The sequence below is a fragment of the Cryptotermes secundus genome, unplaced genomic scaffold (assembly GCF_002891405.2).
Source record: "Cryptotermes secundus unplaced genomic scaffold, Csec_1.0 scaffold183, whole genome shotgun sequence".
Taxonomy (NCBI): domain Eukaryota; kingdom Metazoa; phylum Arthropoda; class Insecta; order Blattodea; family Kalotermitidae; genus Cryptotermes; species Cryptotermes secundus.
In genome coordinates this window covers 883,847-906,916 of record NW_019729899.1, presented here as the reverse complement: position 1 = coordinate 906,916, position 23,070 = coordinate 883,847, and the positions used below count along the sequence as shown (strand labels likewise).

Below are 23,070 nucleotides of genomic sequence, written 5' to 3'. Positions count from 1 at the left end.
TGTCACAGAACAGAACTATGCAGACATGTGCACTGTCACATCAAACATCTATGTTCCAATTTGTACCAATTGCAAAATTTTGAAAAACTCTTAATTATTGGCAACAAAACAGAGAGCTTAGACTTAAATATGAAAGTTAAAATAAGTCAGCAACTCATCAAAAAGTGAAACAGGAAAGTTGTTAAGATTCAACTTCTTCAACATTCTTCATAATACTGAAGAACAAAGAGAAAATACAGTATATACTAAACATAAACAGATTAGCACACTCTTCATTTCTTTCATGGGTACATATCATGTTCCATGATCTCACTTTGTGACTGCATAAAGAACATAATGAGACGTACTACCCATGTAACATCACAGGTATGGGCACTACAGATTCATATGGATCTTACGCAAGTGCCTTATAAAGAGGGTCATTTCACTAAGAGTGTGGCAACATAAATGTGTCATTTGATGGGAAAATAAATAATTATGGAGTCATGTACAGTTTACATGCCATTACTGTAACATGCATCTTAGTTGAGTATGATGGCTGATTCACAACCACCATCTGCATATGTAACAACAAAGCTAGCATGTAATCTGATCAAGGCATTTAGAACCAGTGACAGTGTATGTATCAGTGTGATATAAACCACTTCATATGTTGATGTGCTTACTCTCATGTGTATGCATGTGCCCAAAATTAAGGGCAGAAGGTTAGTGGGACTTGTCAGTGGAATATGAGGATAAGCACTTGCGGGCATGCAGCAAACAGTGGGCAGGAGATTTTTCTTGTAAAGGACAGTTCCAAATCAGATGTTAGATGCAAGCAGATGTTGGGAAGATCTTCAACTCTTCAGTTCAGAAAATGAAGACGGTGATGAAAGAGCTAAATTACTTGTTCCTTTCTTGCTTCTAGGATAATCACGTCAAACCTGAGGCTGAAGACAAAAGTTACTTGTGAAGTGTATTAGCTCATTTATTCACTGTGAAAGTTTAAAATCTTACTTCAAAGAAGAAAAGAAAACACTGTCAGATCCAAATTATTACTTAAACCTAAGCACCATACTGTATTATATGTAACTGGAAGTTAGGGGATAGACTTCATGTATCCATTATGACAAATATTTTTAGGAATTTTATAGATTTTTGTAATATTGAAGATCCACTTCATACAAAATTTGGAAACAAATACTGCATCTTAGAAACCCATAAAAAATTATGCCCAATGATTAATTCACAAGTTACTGATAAACAGCAGGAAATGCAGATGTGACAATGACATAAACAACTCTGAATACAAGTACTTAATTTCCTGATGCTGACAAAGAAAAGTTGGTGCACACGGCACATAATTACGTCAGTGTAGGATCTCAGGTTCTAGCAGCTCTATTTATGAACAGTTCTATCTTCCTGGATATAATGTCATGTAGTCCGTTGAAAGTCAACTGACACTTCGAAGAAAGATGTCATAGGGTCTGCTTGTTACCTGCTTCATGCTGGTTTCTTGCTTGGCTTATTCTTCAACCCTGAAGATGGGGGTGAAGACTTCTTCTGAAACGTTGGTTTGTCTTTCAATGCATTACACAGCATTATATCCCAGATGATAGATCTCTTCATAATTATGTCAATGGTGACTACTTGTTTGTTTACTGAAATTTATCTGCTTTAAAACACTGAATGACAGAATAAGGAATAATAATAAATTATAATAGATACAGAATGAAAGAGTTTTGGCTTATTTTAAGGTATTAGTCCAGTATTTGCCAGAGAAATGGAAGAAACTATTGCAACATCAGTCAGGACAGTCAGTTGACATAACAAAATCGAAACTTGGGACCTTCCAAATAGAAAGCAACATTGAGCCCTGATATTTGCCCCCCCCCCACCTCTAAATGGTGTTGAGAAATATTATATATTTGCTACTGATGTTTACCACTAAAAAGAACAGTATGCAATATACCAAATCAAGCATACAAACCTTATGAACCAAAATATATATGTAAGTAAGATAAAGTTGTCTCAGTGCTTAAATAATTGAGCACTAAGCCATGGGCTTATGGTGTATGGGTGAGTGGATGTATAGATCCACGTTTTTTGATCTCAGCACTAGTTGGCCAGCTTCATGTCCCACTTGCTTTAACAACCACCGTACATACTAGATAGGAAATTGGGTGGGCCCCAGAACTGATCTGGACAACATAGAGGACAAAAAATTCTTGACCCTACTAGGAACTGAACTCCAACCAATCATTCAGCTTGTAGCCAGTCACTATACTGACTGCACTATCCTGGCTCCCAGACATACACAGTGTGTCCAGGTTCTGTTAGGACTGTGTTCATTAAAAATATAAGACATGAATTATTTTCAAAATTTCACTCTTTTTATTCAAAATAGTCTCCTTCTGAATCAATACATGGCTGGAATCGATTGAAAAGTTTTCGAAAACAGTCACTGTACTCCTTTTGTGGAATCGCATTTAAAACATGGTACTTTCCCTTTGGATGTCCTGGATGGTGTTGTGACGGTCTCCTTTCATCGCCAAACTTAACTTTTGGGAACAACCACAAATCTGCTGGAGCCAAATCTGGCGAACAAGGAGGATGATCAAGGACTGTGATCCCTTTTCTGGCCAAAAAATCGTGCACGATCTTTGATTTGTGGGGTGGGGCATTGTTCTGGAGGAGTGACCAGGAACCTTGCTCTTGATATTCAGGTCAAATGCGAAGAATTCTCACCCACAAACGATTGAGGACACCGAGATAATAATCACAATTCACTGTTTGACCTTCTGGCAGAAATTCCTTGTGGATGATTCCTTTGGAATCGAAGAAAATGGTTACTTGATTGTTTTGCATGCACACTTTCTTTGAGCTCAACCACGCTGCACTCTGCCACTTTGTGAGAGGCTCATATTGAAAATACCATGTCTTGTCACCAGTAACAATCGATTTTGTAAATTCTGTATCACTTTGGGCGGACTGTAACATGTCTTTGCAGTGTTCCACTCTGGTATGTTTTTCATCGCCTGACAGTGCATGCAGTCAAAGTGCGCACAGACCTTCTGTTTGACCAAATCCTGGGTCAAAATTTGATGCACAGTACTTTTTGGTATTCCCAAAAACTCCTTAATGAGTCTTGCATCTGTCTGATGCAAGGATTTTGGTCACTTTTTTTACATTTTCTTCAGTGCAACTTGTTCTCACCTTTGATGCATGTGGAGCATCTTCAATGTCTTCCCCGATGTCACAAAATACAGCATACCATCGAAAAATGTTCGAGCGACTCAAACAATCACTACCGTACACACTTTTCATCATTTCGTATGATTCTCTGGCTGTTTTGCCTAACTTCAAACAAAATTTGATGTTGGCTCTCTCTTAAACCGCCATTTTCTGATGAGCGTCAGAACAGTCCTGATACATTCAAGGTCAGAACACATGATGCAGTGACGCTTGCACTTTGAAATTATAGACAACCACAACTGAAACTTCAAGAATCTTAATGCCACAACTCGCCAACAGATGGCATTGCAGGGGGGGGGGATGAGGAAGGGAGTCCTAACGGATCCTGGACACACTGTGTACATGTATGTTTAATAAATAATTTAAATGAAGGAAGAAATCCTCATTAAACAGTTTTTACTACCACATGAATATGATACCTTGTAAATTCATGTTTAAGTTTGTAATTCCTTACCTTTCAATTTCTGATATAATTTTGCACAATTGGTTAGTCTCCTCTTTTGCAGCACTTCCAGCTGTGATTGGAGCCGTGTATTCATAGCGTGAATGCATTTGATTTCATCTACAGCCTGTAAGAGTCAACCACATGACATATGATAACAAAATAGGAAGGAAAAAGCGGTTATAACGCAAATGTAATGAACCCACATGGAATTGAAGCTTTTCAAAGCTGCAGAGATGCAATTTTTAGTTATAGACACAGAATTATAGTTTGATAGTATCTGACACTGACGATGTCAGTTCTGATGGTGAACCTTAACAAAATTAATAATGCTGCAACAGTTACAGAAGTTATATACCTCGACAGAGTGATGTATAATTTCTTTTCATGATTTGAGAAAGGAATTTTAAGCCTTGTCCTACAGTGTAAACTGTGTGGTCTGCCAACTGTATTTAAATATGGCAACAGCATGAGAAAGTTCATGAGTTGGAACTTGTGGAGCAGCTGTTTAGTTTTTCACTGTTCCCACCACATGAACAGACAACGAACGACCCAACAGCTGAAACTTTCCATTTGTCAAGAAATCGCAGCTGTGCCGGAAGACACGTTGGAGAATGTGACGCAGAATTTTGAGAAGAAGCTCCAAATGTGTGTCCAGCAACGATGTCATCTGACTGACGTTATTTTCCATACGTGACGTAAGTTGAAAATGAATTAAAATACCTTAATTTTTGTGTAAATAAAAAGATTTTATGTTGAAAATCAACAGAGTTATTCTTGTGTGAAAAACATGCGTTTCCTCTGTTCCACCCTGTATATTTGTGGGGTTACTTAATAATACTTGCAGTAGTTAGTAAATATATTGTCAGATGGATGATAAATTAATGATGACCAACTGAATAAAAGTTAATTTTACATCAACACATTCAATGTGCTTTCATTTAGTAGCTATGCTATGCTGTCACACGCAAGTAACCACAAAACAAAGAATAGCCTGGATAGCAAACTACCTGCACTGAAACCGTGAATATTATTCTTATGTTATAGGGGAGTACTTTGATATTTTTTGTGCTTCGGCATTCTAAGCAGTCTCGTTCCTTCAGATTTTCCTACCAAAACTTTGTTAGCATTCCTCGTCTCTCCAAAACATGCTACATGTCCCACTCATTTCATTCTTCCTGATGTTATCACTTCAATATATTGACAGAAGTACAAATTATAAAGCTCCTTAATATCTAATTAGTATCTCCTGTTAATTTATCCCTCTTAGGTCCAGATATTCAGACTACATTTAGAATAAGCATTATCATACATTTTTTTCCCCCCTTGGCACTACAGCCCCAGTGGGCCTAGGCCTACCTCCATGAACTTCTCCGTTCACTTTGGTTTTTCTAGATCTTACACATTTGGTAGGACTCCTTGGGCGGGTGATCAGCTCGTCGCAAGGACTCTACCTGTACACAAACACAGAAAAACGCACACACACACAAACTAAACATCCATGCCCTGAGTGGGATTCGAACCCACGATCCCAGTTTCCAAGCGAGCGAAGACAGTACATGCCTTAGACCGCTCGGCTATGGTGACTGGCAGCATTATCATATACTCAGTTAAATATAGTGTAGTCATTTTTATAATCACCAGCTTTAGTATGTCAAATCTTTTGGTTTTACGATGTAGCTCTTTAGGCAGGAGTGTGGACCGAAGCACCTGGAAGGAATCGAACAGCTCCTGCCTTCTCATCTTTTCATTAGTGGCATGAGTTACAGCAGGCTTTGCCTTCTGTTCAAATACTCCTTTTTCTGTTAAAATCTGTAAGAAGTAAGAAATATTACAACTTAGTTGGATGGTTCATGAATTATTTTACAAATATGTATCAACTGCAGAGATTATTTAGGATCAGATAAAATTTCATTGCATACAGTGAATGGGGAATAAGTACGTGGTGCGTTCTGCATATAATGCCTCCTATTTTTTTGTGTTAATATGTATCGTCTGAGCTGGTGGTGTTTTAGTAAAGGTTGAACCTTCCTGCCAATGTACTGTTAATTTGGTTGTCATGCGATAGATAGCGACAGCAGAGCAATCTACCAAAATGGCGTCTGACATAGAAGTGTGCATGAAAGAGAAATGTGTTATTGAATCTCTCACTGCCGAACAAATTGTACCCACTGGCATCCACTGACACTTGCTAAAGGTGTACGGAGACAAAACAGTGAATGTCAGCACAGTGATTCGGTGGGTAGTGCGTTTCAACAGTGGTGAAAGTGAAGTGCACGACAAGCCATGCCATGGGTGTCCCTGCTCATCTTCCGCTCCTCAAAATGAAGAGCGCCTCATCCGAACAGATCAGCAGATAACGACCAGGGACTGTCAATTCTGAATGCTACAAGACGATGCTGACTAAGCTGAAAGCCCATATTTCCCGAGTCAGGCCAGAGAAGCAAACAACCTTTCGCTTGCAACACGATAACACTAGAACCCATACCAGTTTGGCGACCACCGTGCACACTGCAAAGTTTGGCTGGACTGTCCTACCACATCCACCTTATAGCCCCGATTTAGCACCTTCAGACTTCCATCTCTTTGGGCCTATGAAAGACGGACTACATGGGCAACATTTTCCAGACAACGATGCTGTCATTGCAGCTGTAAGAAAGTGGCTAGCCTCTGCTGGCGCAGACTTTTACAAGCACGGCATACAGGCTCTTGTTAATCGCTGGCAAAAATTCATAACGAATGGTGGTGATTATGATAAATGATATAAACTCCGTCTCAAGTGCAAACAATATATTTTGTGTCTTTGATCTTGCTCCCTACCTACACCACATGTTTCGGCCTCAGACGGCCATCATCAGGTGTATAACACTCACGTCGCTGTCACACTGTACCCAGTTCAAAATTTAACATCTAAAACACTCTCCCTGTCATTATCAACCTCCACCTCGTTGACAGCTGTCCACCCGTAGATTACTTCACACACGTTAATTTTGAGTTTATTGTAATAGCACCATAATAAAATCTTTAGTTCCAATTTTAAACCTTTAAATTCTTGTCCAAATTTTAAAATTTAAAAATTTTAAAATTGTCAGGGTTATTCGCCCTGTGTTTGAAGTGCTGCAGCGGCCAGTTCCTGTTTCCACACTGTATAGGTGTTATCCCGTGCAGTCTTTCTGTGTGCGTGCCGCTGCTATTCCTTACTACGTGTGGATGCTAGGAAGGTGAAGCAGTATACGGTTCCGGATAGACACCACACCCCACCCTTACAAGAACTATTACAAAGGTCCAAAAGGGCACAGTTTATGACCACCTTAGATTTAACCTCTGCATATTTACAAGTTCCGCTGCACAGAGACTCCCAGAAGTACACCGTATTCTTGTTCGATTCTACTGTGTGTCAGTACATGCGCACACCATACGGATTCCAGAATTCTCTATGCGCTTTTGTCAGAGATCCAAAGTTAGCCCTGGGGGGTGAGACTGATGAGTTCGTTGTGTTTTATGTGGACGACGTCTTGGTGTTTTCTAGGACCTTCAGACATCATCTAAGGCACTTGGATATCAAGCTAAATAAATTGGCGAGAGCAGGCTTTACTCTGAATGTGGCTTGATGCTGATTCTGTCAGAAGGAGATTAGATTTTTAGGGCACAGATTTACATAAGGGAAATGATCCTAAATTGGCTGGCAGGGTGACTGAATTCAGTTAAATTCCTTAATATCATAACTTTCTGATGTATTGTAACCAGTAAGCCTCTTGCTATTGCAGTGAGTGGCAGAACTCAGGAGGTATATGTGTATTTACATTTAAGTTTTTTGGTTTAAGCATTTGTGCGTGGAATTGGAGGAGAAACGGCAGTAAGATGAAATATTGGCGTATTCATGCTCCGTCAAAATAATCATTATTTCGCTTAGGAAGTTGTAGCTGTCCAATTTAGAGGATGGTCAATTATTTTTTTTTTGTTTTGTTTTGTATGATCAGGATTCTGTAAAATTCATCACTTTCATCTCACAATTGGATACTTCCTCCTGAGACACATAGCAGGTGGCTTGGATCAAGATTAAAGCCAGCTGCACATCAGTATCAGTCAAGTTAATGCATAACACGAGACCACTTGTTTTTTTTAGAAATTCTAAAGTCTGACAGGGGAAGTCATAATTTTAGCAGGGTCATTCTGGACTGTGCTACCCCAAATTCCAGTTTGACAGTCACACAGCAGGGGACAGAGTTCACCCCTGAACTCTGGCCGCTTGAGTATTTCTTTTTTATAATTGGAGGAGAAAAATTAAGCAACCTCCCAGCTTGCCCGGTCCAGCCAATCAAAATCTGAAGTGGGACATCCTTTGCCTGCATTTTGGGTAACCAGGGCAGATGTCTACCCTTCAGAGCATGTTTGGCTGGAGGACTCCGAAATTTACACTCATTGGGGATACACGCATTCTCCAATCACCTGCATATTCACTTGTTTGTGGTTCCTCTCAAACTAGTGTGTCTTAGGAACCAGTAACAGTGCCTAAACCTAGTAATCAATTAAGCTGATCACTACGGCACATTTATCACCTGAACAGTGCAATTCAAATAAAGACTCGAAACTACCAATTGGTGTTTGAGTGCTGACTGTCCTATGTCCGAGCCCCCCTAATCACCCAAGTCACAGCCAGTCAACATGACCTGAGAGGAGTCAGATTCTTCTGCTGGAGCTGGTACTACAAAGAGAATGGCTGCAATACCAAATCTCAAGACTGACTTCTTTCACAATTGCAATACTTTTCGCATACTGTGTACATGGGCAAGTAAAAATGAAAAACCATTTTTGGCTTCATATACAGTGGGGGTAATAATTTATCAAGGAGTCTAACATGTGCGCGAGTCAATGGGACTCTACTAAACCGGGTTTGAGTATGCCAAGGACCCTGAGAGCTATACCAGCAGTAGCGTAGCTACTGGCAGGGTCTCCCTTGCTGGACAGGTCAAAGGGTAGGTATCAGACAAAGAGAATGACCAAAAACCAAAAACCAAAAACTGTTGCTGGAATAAGCGTCATCAGCAGAGACTTGAAGAACAAAGCAAATGATGCTCGAGATGGTTCAAGTTCGTATAGCAACAGGCATGACCAGAGTGGTCTGAACAGCTGTTGTACTGCGATGTGGAAAGCAAATGGAAAAACTACCACATTATCAATTTTCCTGGATAGTCTCTTTCCAAAAACAGAGATACCATGTATGCGACCATAAGACGAGGAAAAAGACGTAAGAAGATGCTGGATGACCTTGGGGACAGAAGAGGATATTTTTATTTGAAGGAGAAAGCTCAAGATCGCATTAAGTGGAGGAACTGTTTTGGAAGAGACTGTGGACCTGTCGTATGACAGATTACTGATGAAAAAAAAAAGTACCAAAATTAAATTTGCTTAACACCTTTGAGTGTGGACCACCTATATCAAAGTTTATTAGAATTCAGGAGATGAAATATATGGTTGGACTTTAGGACATCCAAATTATGCATACATTCTGTGCACTTTGTGCAAATAATGCATAAGTACTACTGCTACAGATTACTATGAAAACAACAAAGACATTCTGTACTGAGTGTGATCTGCTGAACAATTTTCATTTCTTGGCAATGATCTAATTTGATATCACATATCTTAATATACATATATCAAAATTAGATTAATCTTCAAAGAATTTCCACTTACATGATTCCCATCCAATATTTTGCAATCAAAAAGCTGGCAAGTTTTGATATTCACAGTTGCATGTTTGATTCTCCATATGAGTTTTAAGTGCTCTGGTATAAACTGAATTCTCTTCTTCAGTTCACTGTAACATTACAATTAAGCAAAACATAAAATATCAAGCAAACAATTGCTAAATACAAAACATCAATTTATATTATGTATTTCTGTTGCTCATTTTGAATGCGGAACTTCAACTTTTGGGGTTTGGCTCTACTGTATGTTTATCATATGAGTAACTGCAGACTCCTTTTGTTCTGTCTATCCATGACGTGATGATGGATCTCTTATATGCAGGTGTATGGCACAAGGCTGCCTCTAAACAGTTATCTGTGTGAGTGAATTTCCTACAGATGGAATGTTGGGTTGTCCAAGCCATCAAGGAATTTTAACTGGCAGTCCACTTTCAGTTCCATGGAGAGCTTGATGTCAGAATACAGAGATCATGTATTTAATCAAATCTCTTGTGGTCCAGGCGACAAAGCAATGCATAGCATCCAAATATCTTCGCCAGCATGGCTTCTTCCTCAAAAGTTGTCATAAATACAGTGGCTATGAGAGGCAAGACACTGCAGTAGCACCTCTGACTTGTCGGCAGAATTCTTGCTGGTCCACGTATAATGCAGTATTGATGTGATGTTCTATTAGTGTCATGAGGTCTTGTGGGAGGCTGTATGATATTAGATCCTCCAGGATAACTGCCAACTGTGGGAACTTTGGTCATTGTCAGTGGTGGTGAGCTGATTGTGGATCTGCATGAAGTGTTGCAAACTTTCTATAGAGGGTCTCAGGGTCAGGACTGAGGTGAGAAAAGTTTTGTGTAGGTACTGGAGAGCTGGCTACAATGACTATAGGTTTTAGGCTGGATTTTAGATACGCCATAGAATGCTGGACCTCTGATATGTTTAGAGTTTTAGCAGTCTCTGGATTTCAGCTGGCATGGAGAATTGGTGTATAAGTTCCCTGGCTTGCTGTTTCACCAATACTGATTGTTGATGATCACCTTGAATATGGGATCTGCTAGGAGGGTGTTGATCTTGTCTCAGTAGTCTGAAGTGATCATGGCATTCTCCCATTGTGAACCCATGTACTGGTTCACGTTTTTCTTCCCTTAATTCAGTCTGAATGTGGCGCCATAACATATACCAAAACAGAAGAGCATAGACGTATGACATGGCTAAACTCTGAAAGCTTAAGTTACACATTATATTACATATGTGTTCAGCAAGTTTCTCTGGAATGGAAGAGTTTCGCATAGAACTACCACCAAACCTCGATTTTACACTTTCTAAGAAACCACCTAAAACAAATGTAAAACCAAAGAAAGAGTAAAATTTGGGAGATGAGAATGCTGCAACATAAGGAAAAATCCTGAATTTCTCTGTGCCATAACACTGGCAATCCTTTTAGAATATGCATGTTTCATCACACAATAAGACAGCGAATGCAAATACACTAACCTACATGCTGTGTTACTTCTTTAACTATTTACACAGACATTTGTTTTTCTTCCTGAGCATTCAGTCTGTACATCTGTTTCCCATGAAATTCAGAGCTTTCATATGCATAGATATGCTTATTTTACTATGGTAAACCTTGAACATGAGTGGAATGGTGCTGGTTCTAAATTCCCTTTTGGCTGCACTCACCTCTGCTGGTTCCGCCATGTTCTGGCTGTTTTATCATCTAACCTTACTCCATGGGTTATTCCCAGTGCTGTGATTGTAAAGTATACTATTTTTGACATTTATCTGCTGCTTTCTTGCCTTGACCTGGGAATTTGATATCTGTGTATTCAACCACACCAAGAACAAAGAAATACTGCAAAATATATTGGGTCTATGGCCTCATTTTTGTTTGCATTTTTCGTGTTTATTAATTACATGCTCATTGGGCCCTTATTTTACTGGACTGCCTTTTACTGTGATCTTACCCTTACATAAGGATTATTTTAAGTAGCGATTTTCAGAAAGTGGCAGTGTATGCACAGCAACCCCCCTTTCACCTTATGCATATCATGCCACCACCAGAAATGCTACAACTCCCTAAACAGATTAGTCCCCTTCCCCAATCACTGTATCTCCTACGATGCACCATTCCCTACTTTCCTTCCCCCCCATTGTGACAGAAACCTATCCTTGACCAACAATGATCCCTCTACCCTTAAATGACAGCAGTGCAACAAGTTAATCAACAATGAGCATGGTGAGTACTGATGGTGGTTTTTGGCGTTTTGGTCATATTTCCTGTCCACCATCCATATTCTGACCTAGACTGAGTGCAAGATCCCCTCCCCCAATGGGCCTGGTGAACCACCAACCTATATATAAACTTCAACACAAGAAGATGAAAGTCGCATGTTCCTCCAAATCTCTGGGAACACAGCTCACTTCAACATGGTGCAAATACCAAAAAGGATCAACACCAATGTTAAACTGTCATGAAAGCTTAAAATCAGTAAAATAAAAGTAGTTAATATATTTTCATCTGTACTTACTCTGTAAGCCATCTTGTAGCTGTTTCCAAGTTCTGGAAGTAGGCCTGTTCATCCATGGAAGAAAATGGATCCTTTAGCATAACAGATTTGTTATGGTACATGACTGCTTTTATGTAACCCACTCTGGGAATGGAAGGTACCAACTTGACTGATACAATAGTTTTCCCAACCGACATCACTGTTGACCCTTGTGGGTATGTTGGTCTCGCAAGCAACGGTGGTTTAAACGTATCTTTCACCAAGGGACTGGCACTGTATAAAATGTAAAACATAAAGAGGATTCAAAGTAAAGTAACCACATCATGACTGAAATTAAAAGAACAGATATTTGGAGTATGCAACAACATTATGGATCTGGCTATAATTTCATGGGTGGTTATCAACATTTCAGAGCAATCTGTTGCCTCCATCTTTGAGGCTGGAGATGGGGACAGTAGGTTACAAAACTATAGTATCATAATCCAGACGACAACAGTCTTCTATATCAACACTCTGAGAGCCTGGAATCCCATTTGGCATAAATCTCTCTCGAAGGTGTGCAATGTAATTCTGACAATTCGCCGAACGATAAACAATGTAAGTTCTGAGGTTTTCACAGCGATTACTATGAAGAAAGTCGTCTTCTGGGATCTGGCGCTGTGTATTCTTTATTTCAGAATACACAGTGCCAGATCGCAGAAGACGACTTTCTTGATAAACAGTGTAATTCGTTGCTACAAAGAAATGTATGAAGACAAAAGGCCAAAGAAGAAAAATGTGCAGATATCAATATTGCAATTTTAGAGAATAAAAAACGAATTGCAAAAAACCTGTTTTTTTAAATTATTGAATTTGAATTATTGAATTATGACATTTGAATTTATTAAAAAAACGGAGATTTTTTTTGAACCAATTATCATTTTTTGTATGTATTTAGTTCCTGATTAGTCCGGTTTCAAACAGTCCGGGATATTGGCGGAACCGATTACCCAGACTATGCGAGGTATTGCTGTACCAGGCCGTGAAGGCCCATAGGGTTGTGAGATGTTGAGGGTCCCACACTATCTAGACAATCAGCTCAAAGATGGCAGAATGGTTGTCAGCCTTATGCGCTGGCCGTGCTTTACTCCCCAGGAAAATTATTTAATTAATTCCCTGGTACTCATTTCTGTTAGAGGCTGAGTAAACCCCAGGGCCTAGTGCGGCCGGAAGGATTAGGTCAACCGAAAAAATCCAATGACCTCATTGGGAACTGTCCTACATACTAACGAGAATAATCAGTTTAATTAAATGAAAAATTAATTACAGATGACAAACCAATATTTTACACCACTGGGTACCAAAACTTCAAACTTTCTAAAAAGAGATCTGTACTTCTCATCTGGATTATCCTGTGAAAAAAGTTGTACACGTCCCCACACTACATGAAAAGTAATAAATATCAGTGTACGCTGTGACTAATGATGACAGTGGTCTTACTAATCCCCAACACTAGTACTAACAACACAATTGCATCAGCAGTTGCAACATTATCATTTTTTGGATATTACCTCTGACAATTATACATGATTTTATTGCCTTACCTGTGGACAGACACTGCACTACAGACAGGTGTTGTTGAAGATGCTGCATTGTCTGTGGGTTCAGGAAAGATTTGTTTCTGGTGCTGTTGCAAAGAACTGTCTTCATTCTCTCCACTTCCCTTGCAATCAACTCCCTTTGCCCCTGGTAACATACATGTCCTATGCAACAGTTTTCCTGTGCTAGAGGATGTATCCATATCCACTACATCTATATCACTATCAGACTTCGCCGATGAAAGTAAATCTCTGATACATGTGGAGTCAGGTTCAGTAACGGCCAGGAGTGGACTATGCTTTGAGCTTTGTTGTTTCACTTCTCCTTCCTCTATATCACACTCTTTTCCTACATTTTTTGGAGTCTCATGAACTGAAATGTTCTGATGTGTCACATGCGCAACATTCTGCACACTGAATGACTGTTTACGTCTTGACACCATCCTTCTTAAATCAGTTCCAACATCATCTCCTACTGAATGCTGTGCAGCATCTTCACTTTCACTACATGATTTGCTGTCTTTCATTTCTGTATGAAACTTTTCTTCACATAAAAAAGTGTGTGATTTCTCCATATCAGTTGCAGTGTTTTGCTCTTCATCACCAATTTCAGTTACTGAAGCTGAAGTGGAAGATCTTGTACTGGCTGAAGACACTCTATTCCCAGTTATGTTTATAAGAGAAGTCTTTACATTTACTGCTGTACTTGCTTTGTCTTCTGATCTAGCTGTGTATAACCACATGCCTCGACACATTCTTCCATCTTCTGGAGCACGTGCTACACTATCATACATCTGCTCCATCTTCATGTTGAGGACTGCCTCATTCCCACCAGATTCCAATAAAGCAGTGATACCCTCATCAGTATCAGCTAAAGAATCATGCTGAGGATCTAAGTACATTGTATTTACCAATCTGCCATTTATAATCTTGATAGCACCTACACCAGCATCTTCTCTGAGTCCATAGGGACCAATGAAAACTCTAGTGTAGAGGTTTGGAACAGTATACACACCAAATTTTGGCTGAGTAGCACTAGCAATCTGGTGCTTGTCACTGGACACAGAAGTATTCTTGCCATCGATTCCTTTTGAAAGCCGTTTCTCAAGAGGTACACGGACAGTTTTACCATGACTGTTAGCCAAGTAGACAGCTCGGATCAGCTGTGCATATCTAATAATACATTTACTACGGGAAAGATGCAGCAAATCAAAACGATTTCTTATGTTTAACATGTACCAACGGGCAGGATCACATCCTGTTGGCAGTGGAACTTCAACTCCTGAACTCTGAATTTTGCCAGAATTACAGCTATTATTAGACAATCTGACAGATAATGTACCAATACGAGAAGTGAGAGACTGTTCCAAAATAGATTGTTGATTAGTGGTAACCTCTGTTTTTTCTGAAATAAAGGATTTTTGTTTTGGGCCTATCACAGTTATTTCCTCACAGCCGCCATCCTTCAGGTCACTACTCTGGATCTGTCCTTGGGAATCTATAACCTTCAGATCGCAATTTCCGCATTCTGATTCTGAATGTAAGGAAAAATTCTTTCTTGAAACAGGAGACTCATGAACTAGAACTGATTCTCTTCCCGCAGAGTATGCATTTGTAGTAACAGATTTCTGATCTGCATCATTCTTTACAGTCTTGCCATTATTACGAGCACTATCCGAAGTTAATTTGCTGTCACAAACCGCAATGACATCTTCACTAGAAACTTTATCAGTATTTGTCAGATCTGCACCAGCTCCTATTGTTCCCACACTGTGAGACTGCACCAACTGTGGTCCCAATCGTTTCTTCAGATCTAAGAGTACATCGGTAGATCCACAAACGACAGGTCTGTCAAAAAATAGATTCTGTTCTTTTAATGGTAAGTCAGGGTGTGTGTGGCTCTTTCTTATTTGTATATGCTGTTCCACAGTAGCCTCTTGAACTGTTTGTGAACTTTCAACCACACTTTCTTGTGAACTACCAACGCCATCCTGATGTTTCCATAAATCTGTTAATGGCGGGCTGAATGATGCAACTGTGTTCATGTTTATGTTATCATTTCTACTATCTTCATGAAACTTGGTTTCCTTTCTAATTTCTTGTTCCTCTATAATGTAGGATTGCTTTTCTGCTATGTCTTCAGATCTTCCTTTCTGAGAAGATTTACTGAATTTCTGATCTTGCTGATGTCTGGCAGAAGCCTTTTGGTGTCTTGCTTGTTTTGCAGTGTGACTCTGGACTAACTGGTTGCTGCACCATTCAACAATGTGAGTATTTCTCATAAAAGAACCAATTAGCTCCCATCTGTCCCCATCAAATTGTAACAGCCCAAAACAGTTCACATCTTCTGAACTGACACCAGGGGTTCTGTTCTTGATACTCAACTGCTCTATAAGAAAAGTAATAAATGGGGGTAATTTATTGTGGAATTGAGGAGGGGAATCAGAATAAAAATTGCAGAGACTGATGCAATACTGATCAGGTTTATCAGCAGTTCCTGTGATGATAATTTTTGGCACACATGCACGCTTATACTGCAACCACAGATGATATGTTCGGTTCTCTATTTGGTTTATTAGGATGTTCCAACCGATTACCTGGATTGAACCAGTAGTACTTTGGGACAGATTCAGTGGCATGTTACAACTTTCCACTATGTTTCTAAGCTCAGAGTCCTTCCTTGATATCAGCTCTGCTAGTCGTACAGAATAAATATCATGGCCAGTGTCTGGAAAAACAGGAATTAAAACTGATGCCAGTTTCTCATATATTTGATTTTCACAAGAATTTTCTTCAGAATGATGTTCAGAATTGTCTGAACTGTGTCTTTGAGTTTTAGACTTGGTTACATTACTGTTTTCTTCAGAGACATTTCTTTCTGCAGATAATACTCCTGTTAACTGACCTTCAGTATTTAGAACCATGTCCATGTTGCAGGATCCTTCAGCCTCATGTTCTGTCTGGTCCTCTGATCCACATTTCTCAAATTCTTCTGGTTTGAGAGACACGATGCTTACAATTTTGCCAAAGCCAACTTCCTCATTACCATCTCCAGTATCAGAATCAATGGGCATCATTTCCTGTTCATTTAGCAAACCACAGTCAGCCTGCATCACAATATCACCTGGGGGCCTGATTATATTTACAGGCTCAGTCATTTGGAAAGGTGCGCAAAAAGCATTGTTTACATTGCATTTAGTCTCAGACTCTTGAAGACCAATTCTCTCATGGCGCCATTTAAAGAAATGTGATTGGTTGCGAAGAACATAGTTTATAGTAGAGCCAACTGTACGAGCAGAATGGCAGTTCACATTATGAGCATGATAAAAGTTTGCTTGACTTGTGCTCTTCACTGCCACATTTCTAGACACACGGTTTTGATGTTTCACAAAATCCACGTTTGTTGCAGTAGAGTCAAGAGGTGGACCTGGAACTGGTGGAGGTCTCTCTATAGATTGGTAGGGCATTCTCATAAATGACTTTGCGCTCTGTCTAAAACAAAAGCAGTCATATCTCAAGTGAACCATACACCATGGTACAACATTTTCTAAACCTTCTGTTTTTTCAATACGAACTCTACATGGCTTCACCTTGAAGCGTTTACACCAAAGCGATACCTTCTGCTCAAGGGTTAATTTTCCCTTTGTGGACTTGTGGAGTGGTTTTGTGATACTCATTGATGCTGACTTTGGCACTCCTACCTCTATATAATTTGGTAAATACAACTGCCGCTCACTGCGTCTTGTGTTGTGATTACTAGACACAGCCGGTGTGCTATTTATATCCTCGCCTGTAATCATCTTGAATTCAGCCATTGCAAACTCTTTACCAAGAACAACAGAAGAGTCCCTGTATCTTTCAGGCAACTTTATCTCCCTGCGACGCCTTCCTCCATCACCACTACTGCTGCCTCGTATGACAATCACCTCATTCTTTGATTGTATCACTGTATGCCTGAATTCCTTCTCTACTTTTGCCAGGTGCCTGTTTTCCTCATCTTGCAAACGTATAGCTGTACAGTACAGGAGCGAAGGCTTTTCTGCATTAGAATTGCTATTTGACTGAGTAGTGGAGAGTTCTTGACAAGAACATTCAAACATGCATTCTAAGTTGCCACAATGATTAGACAATGTTGCAGATGGCTGGCTTGTTTGAAGACTAGCACACACACAACCCAATCGACAGAAATCCTTTTCACAGGAAGTACCTCCATATATCTTCTCAATACAACCATTTCTATCTTCTCCCATGACAATAACGTTCACATCCAATCGATTTAGTTCTCGGTACACTTTATTCTTCATGTATTTGCCAATAACCTTCTTCTGACACTTTGGAGTTATCATTGTAACTGTACTGGATTCATCAGGATCATCTTGTATGACTGTATCCTCCACTTCATGAACTAAAACACAATCTATCATCTCTTTAAGAATGTTTTTGACTTCAAGTAGCACCTCATCACAGGGTACAAAACTAAGAGTTGATGAAACATTCTCATCTGCTTTACTGCTCCCAGGATCCACACATGTAGCCTCTAGGTCTGTCTCTGCCACAGTTACTAAACTATCAGCATTTATGATCTTTGGATTTTGTTTGAATAATTCTGTCTCTGGAGATATTTGTATTCTTTTGAAGGATGAGAAACTTGAATCAGAGTCTTTGGGAATTTCAGTATTTAAGAGTGCACTTTCAGAATGTGATGGAGAAACCTCATCTTCTTTGTGTGGACTAATCTTGAAATCCTTAAAGGGAGGTATACATTTTACTGGAATCACATGTGTTTCAGTGTGATCATGATTATTAATATTCTTGCGTGACGTCACAACAGAAACAGAAAATTCGGCCCATTTCCTGTCTATACAAACCTCAGTACTTCTCATTTGCATAAGTTGTTTAACGGCAAGTGGATGTAACGGATGACCTATACCTGGATATACCAGAACTCCATATTCATATGGATCTGCTGAAATATCTGGTGGAGATGGTGGTAACTTCTCAGAAGTTGTTAAATCATTCACAGTGATATTCTGTTCACTTGTTTCATCACATGATTTTGTATCACTGACAGCTTCACTTTCTTTCTGTGTAATATCAGATGGATCCTGTTGCATTTCTGACTGAGCAGATAAAGACAAAAAACCTTCATTAAGAGCAGGTTCCCTGTTAACTTTACTACCAGTAATTCGTATAGGTCTCTTTCCAATCCAAGTGTACTTATAATCATGATCCAGAATGAAACTGTTTTGTTCCAAACCTTTTTTCTGTGGTGTGGAGGGTAGCCATTTCACAGTAGAAGGCTTTTTAGTATCAGAATTTTTTGTACATTTTGTAGGTGCCACTGATTCAGTTTGAGGACGCAACCTCGGCCTTCCTCGCTGAGGTCGTTTCTGCCCTTTTATGGATTCAGCTTCGAGCATTTCCATTTCTAACATTTTTCGTTTTTCTGCCAAAGTCTTGGGTTTTGGCCCAGTCTTTCTTGGTACACATGGCTTTTCTGAAACTGTATGCAGGAGTTTGGGAGGTGAAGGAAATATAAATTTGTCTGTCTCATATTCTGGATGGTGAGTTATTCCTTCTTCTGCACCCAACTTAGGGATTTCATAGCTAACATTGAGCTGAGAATGGGTTGAAAGATAGTTATCTAATACATCACTTACAAAAGCAGATTTGGAATTATTAGTCTCGCTAACATTTGCCTGAAGATGTTTCAGCAGTTCAACTGCCTTAGGCTGGAAAACAGCTCCATAACTCAACATCACATCTTCTTTCACCAAGTTGGGTTTCTGTTTCCCACAACTACCACTACTAGTCCTAGCCTCTGTTGCTCGACTTTCTGCATCTTTAACAGTTGTACATACGTCTGTATCATTATATTTGGTGTCTTCAGAATACCAGTGGTTTTGTTGATCTTCTTCTGTGTTTGTTTCATCTGTTGTTTTAACATCACAGCTTTCAAAGCCATCATCATCTTCATACGCCTCACTGCTGAAACTACCACAATAATGGGATGGATTGTCATTAACAGCAAACTGTTTGTTCCTCCAGCCTTTAATTTTTGTAATGTCATTAGTCTTAGTAGGGACAATGGCTTGGTGCATATACTGCAAATCCACATCACCACAAAGTGGAAAAGTATCATCCATCATATCCAGCCCATCATCACTCTGAATCATTCCATCATCTACAGATGAGCCATGACAAAAATCCTGCTGAATTTTAGTAAACTCAACCATGTCATGCTCTGTCTCAAATGACAACATTTCAATTCCATCAATTATGTCCCGTTCCTCTTTTCCTGTACTAACACGCTTTGGTAATGTAAAAATATAATCATCATAATCTTCATCACCCTCTACTACAGGCCACTTGTTAGGATCCTGAGTCACATACACATTAGGATCAATGTCATCAGGTGGTTCTTGTGCAACATCACATCCAGCAAGTAAATCTCTGCCAAAACTGTCAACCATCATTCTTGCACATGTAACATCTGACTGATAATTTACACCCTTTTCAGAGCTGTGACTACTGTTCAGCTTAGATGTGCCATTAAAATTTGAGTTCCCCATGCCATAAGTGAAGATACTGTCACTTGAAGATCCTGCTACCATAACACAAGATGTCTCTCTTTTATCACCCTTTACTGTTTGCTTGCAGGTAATTAAATCAGACTCTGAAGTCTTTGGCATACCTTCCTTGAAGTCTTCGCATTTATTAATCTTCATTTCCGTTAAACCAAGACTGCCCTTCCGAGAGAAAACTTTTTTGTGACCTTCAAGTAATGAGCAATCTGCAGTCTGCAATTTTATATTTTGCTGTTTCTTTTTCACCTCTTGAGTGTTACTTTCACATGAATCACATTCATAAATGTTTCCTTCTTGCTTTCTACAACACTGCTTCATTCTGTTACTTTCACTCACAGCACTGGTAGTAAATTCAGCATTATGTCCCTGTATTACCGTTCCATCCTTCTTCAATTCCTCATTCAACTCACATGCTGCAATTTCATCACTCGCATATACTTCAGTGTCACAAGCTGTATTTCCTTTACAGTAATATGAACTGGATTCAGCAACTTTATTTGAACCGTGTGCTGTTGACTTGGCATTTTCTGTTGTACCACATTCTTTTTCATCTCCCCCACTTTGCACAAAATTTTGTAGACTGGAAACCCGTTTCTGAAACAAACCTGTAAGTTCTGTTTGTTCAGAAGTTAATACTCTCTTTTGTGTTACTTTTAGTTTATCTTGTACACCTTTCAAATTCTGGCCTTTAGAGTTCTGAGAATCACTGCTTGATTTAATACACACAGATATACTATCTTGTTCCTTGTCACATTTATTAGGAATAGAAGCATTTGAATAGTTTTGAGCTTTTTTTGAGAGGCTATAAACTTCCTCTGCAACCTGTTTGGTATCTTTCTTTGCATCTTCGATAACATTACAGGCCAACAGATTATGATGCAATTCTGTACTTCCATTCTTTGAAGACAATGAAAACCAAGATTCCTTGAAGTTCCTACAGGCCTCATTTCTTTCAGTACATTGCTGTTTCACTGTAGGTTCTGATAAAGCAACCTCATTAACCAAGTACCCTCCTAGTTCACCTTCTGCATCCATAGACTCAAATGAATCTACAGACTCTCCACTTATATCTATACATTCTGTGAAGTTCATTCTATAACTCTCTGAACTTTGGGTGAGAGGTGAATAATTACCTCCTTTTAAAGCTGTAAAACTTTTCTTCTGTGAAACTGTTCTGTTATATTCATTATCTAAATGACTAGGTGATTCTGAGTACTTAGTGATATTACTACCAGCTGTGCTGGTTTCACAAGTCTCAGTTCGTGCAGTATTCACATCAGCACCACACTTTCCTTGAAGTACTGAACTTGTATCAGTATTCTCATCCTTCGATGTCAGAGCTCGAGGACTCCTCCGCATTCGTTCGCTTGCCTTCCTCAGCTTATCTCGTTCCCTCAGCCTTGTTTTGCCCAGTTTCATGTTCAGGAAGAAATTGTAAACAGATTTTTCAATTCCTGTATGTCTGTTATCAGTTTTCACCTCATTCATCCACTTTCCTTGTTTCAATGGACTAAGGCCCAATGACTTACACAATGGATTAATCTTCCTCTTAAGTTTTTCTGCTATTACATATTCTTCATCACATTCAAACTCACTTGAATCATTAAATTCAGTGCACTCCATGTCATCTTTGTTTTGTGGTGAGCTTGAACCAATACTGATGAGCTGAATATCCTTAACTGTTTTGCCTGGAAGGGATTTCTTCAGTTTAGTTGTCATGATACCCTCTGGAAACAAATGTGGTGGACTGCTGCTATCTTCATCTGGGTGAGAAACATGAACATCACTGCAGTAGGGGACAAGTTCTGGAGGCTTGTTGTGACCAGCGGATGAAAATCTTTTCTTCCCCTTTTTTTCATCTGATGATTTACTCTCCTCAATGGTGCCTTCTACTGCTGAACTGCTGTCATCTATGCCAACACTATTTGCATGAAATGATCTTGTTTGGAATTCTCTGCTGACAGCACCCAGGTCCTCAGATAAGTATACTGTCATCACATTTCGTTCATCTGGATTATGTTTTCCAAGCACCATCACGGCTCTGTTGTCCTTGAGGCAGAATCTTCTTTCGAATATTTGAACCTAGACACAACAAGAATCATTTATTCAAAATTAATAAGAATATTTCATCACACTGATACGGCTGCAGGACTCCTAAAACAGCTATAAAGTTTCAGCTTGCTTTTGTAAATTAGGTGTTTTATACACAAGGAAATCAAGATGTTATGTACACTGCTACTCAAACCGCAACATAATTAAACAGTCTGTCAAGTTTGTCCACCTCATCCTCCTTGACTTGAATGCTCAAGTCAAGGAGGATGAGGTGGGCAGGTCGTGTAGCACGAATGGGGGAGACGAATGTGTATAGGATATTGGTGGGAAAGCCAGAAGAGACCACAGGGAAGACCAAGGCATATATGGGTGGACAATATTAGAATGTATCTCAGAGAGATAGGATGGGATGGTATGGATTGGATAGTTCTGGCTCAGGATAGAGACCAATGGAGGGCTCTTGTGAACATGGTAATGAACCTTCGGGTTCCATAAAATGCTGGGAAATTCTTGAGTAGCTGCAGAATTGGCGGCTCCTCAAGAAGAGCTCAGCTCCATGAGTAAGTAAGTAAGTAAGTAAGTCAGGTTATAAACCAAACTATATGCTCTGAACATAACAACAGACACCAAACCACTGGATATCAGCTGACATTAACAACACAGCTCTTATACTTTTCTGGATCATACCGCTGCACTTTCTCATATATAGCACTGAAGGTTTCAGTAAACTGACTCTTGTCTTACCTTCCTCAATATGATATAGCCTTGGAAAAATACTCTACTCCCTTCAAAAGTCATTCATCAATATGGTTAGCACATTCACTGCCAAAACTGACTATATTAGTGAGGGGCTAAAACTGCTAGCATCAACCTAAGATGATTTAGTACAGGTCTCCATTTAATTTAAGCAGAAATGCATTAAATCACATGACTTCATAGAGGTTTATGGATCATGACCGGTATTTC

At 39.4% G+C, this 23,070-nt stretch overlaps 1 protein-coding gene across 5 annotated transcripts in view; it reads right to left on the bottom strand.

The window, feature by feature from the left end:
* The window catches only part of LOC111865732, a 57,017-nt gene that overhangs the window by 17,418 nt on the left and 16,529 nt on the right, over positions 1–23,070 (bottom strand). For all 5 annotated transcript variants that reach the window (XM_033751945.1, XM_023853985.2, XM_023853981.2 and 2 more), the window contains 5 exons: positions 13,472–22,134; positions 11,910–12,161; positions 9,374–9,497; positions 5,318–5,488; positions 3,689–3,803 (listed from right to left, as the gene is read on the bottom strand). In XM_033751945.1, the coding sequence (XP_033607836.1) occupies positions 3,689–3,803; positions 5,318–5,488; positions 9,374–9,497; positions 11,910–12,161; positions 13,472–22,086 (9,277 nt within the window). In that variant the 5' untranslated portion in view covers positions 22,087–22,134. The remainder of the gene's footprint in view (positions 1–3,688; positions 3,804–5,317; positions 5,489–9,373; positions 9,498–11,909; positions 12,162–13,471; positions 22,135–23,070) is intronic.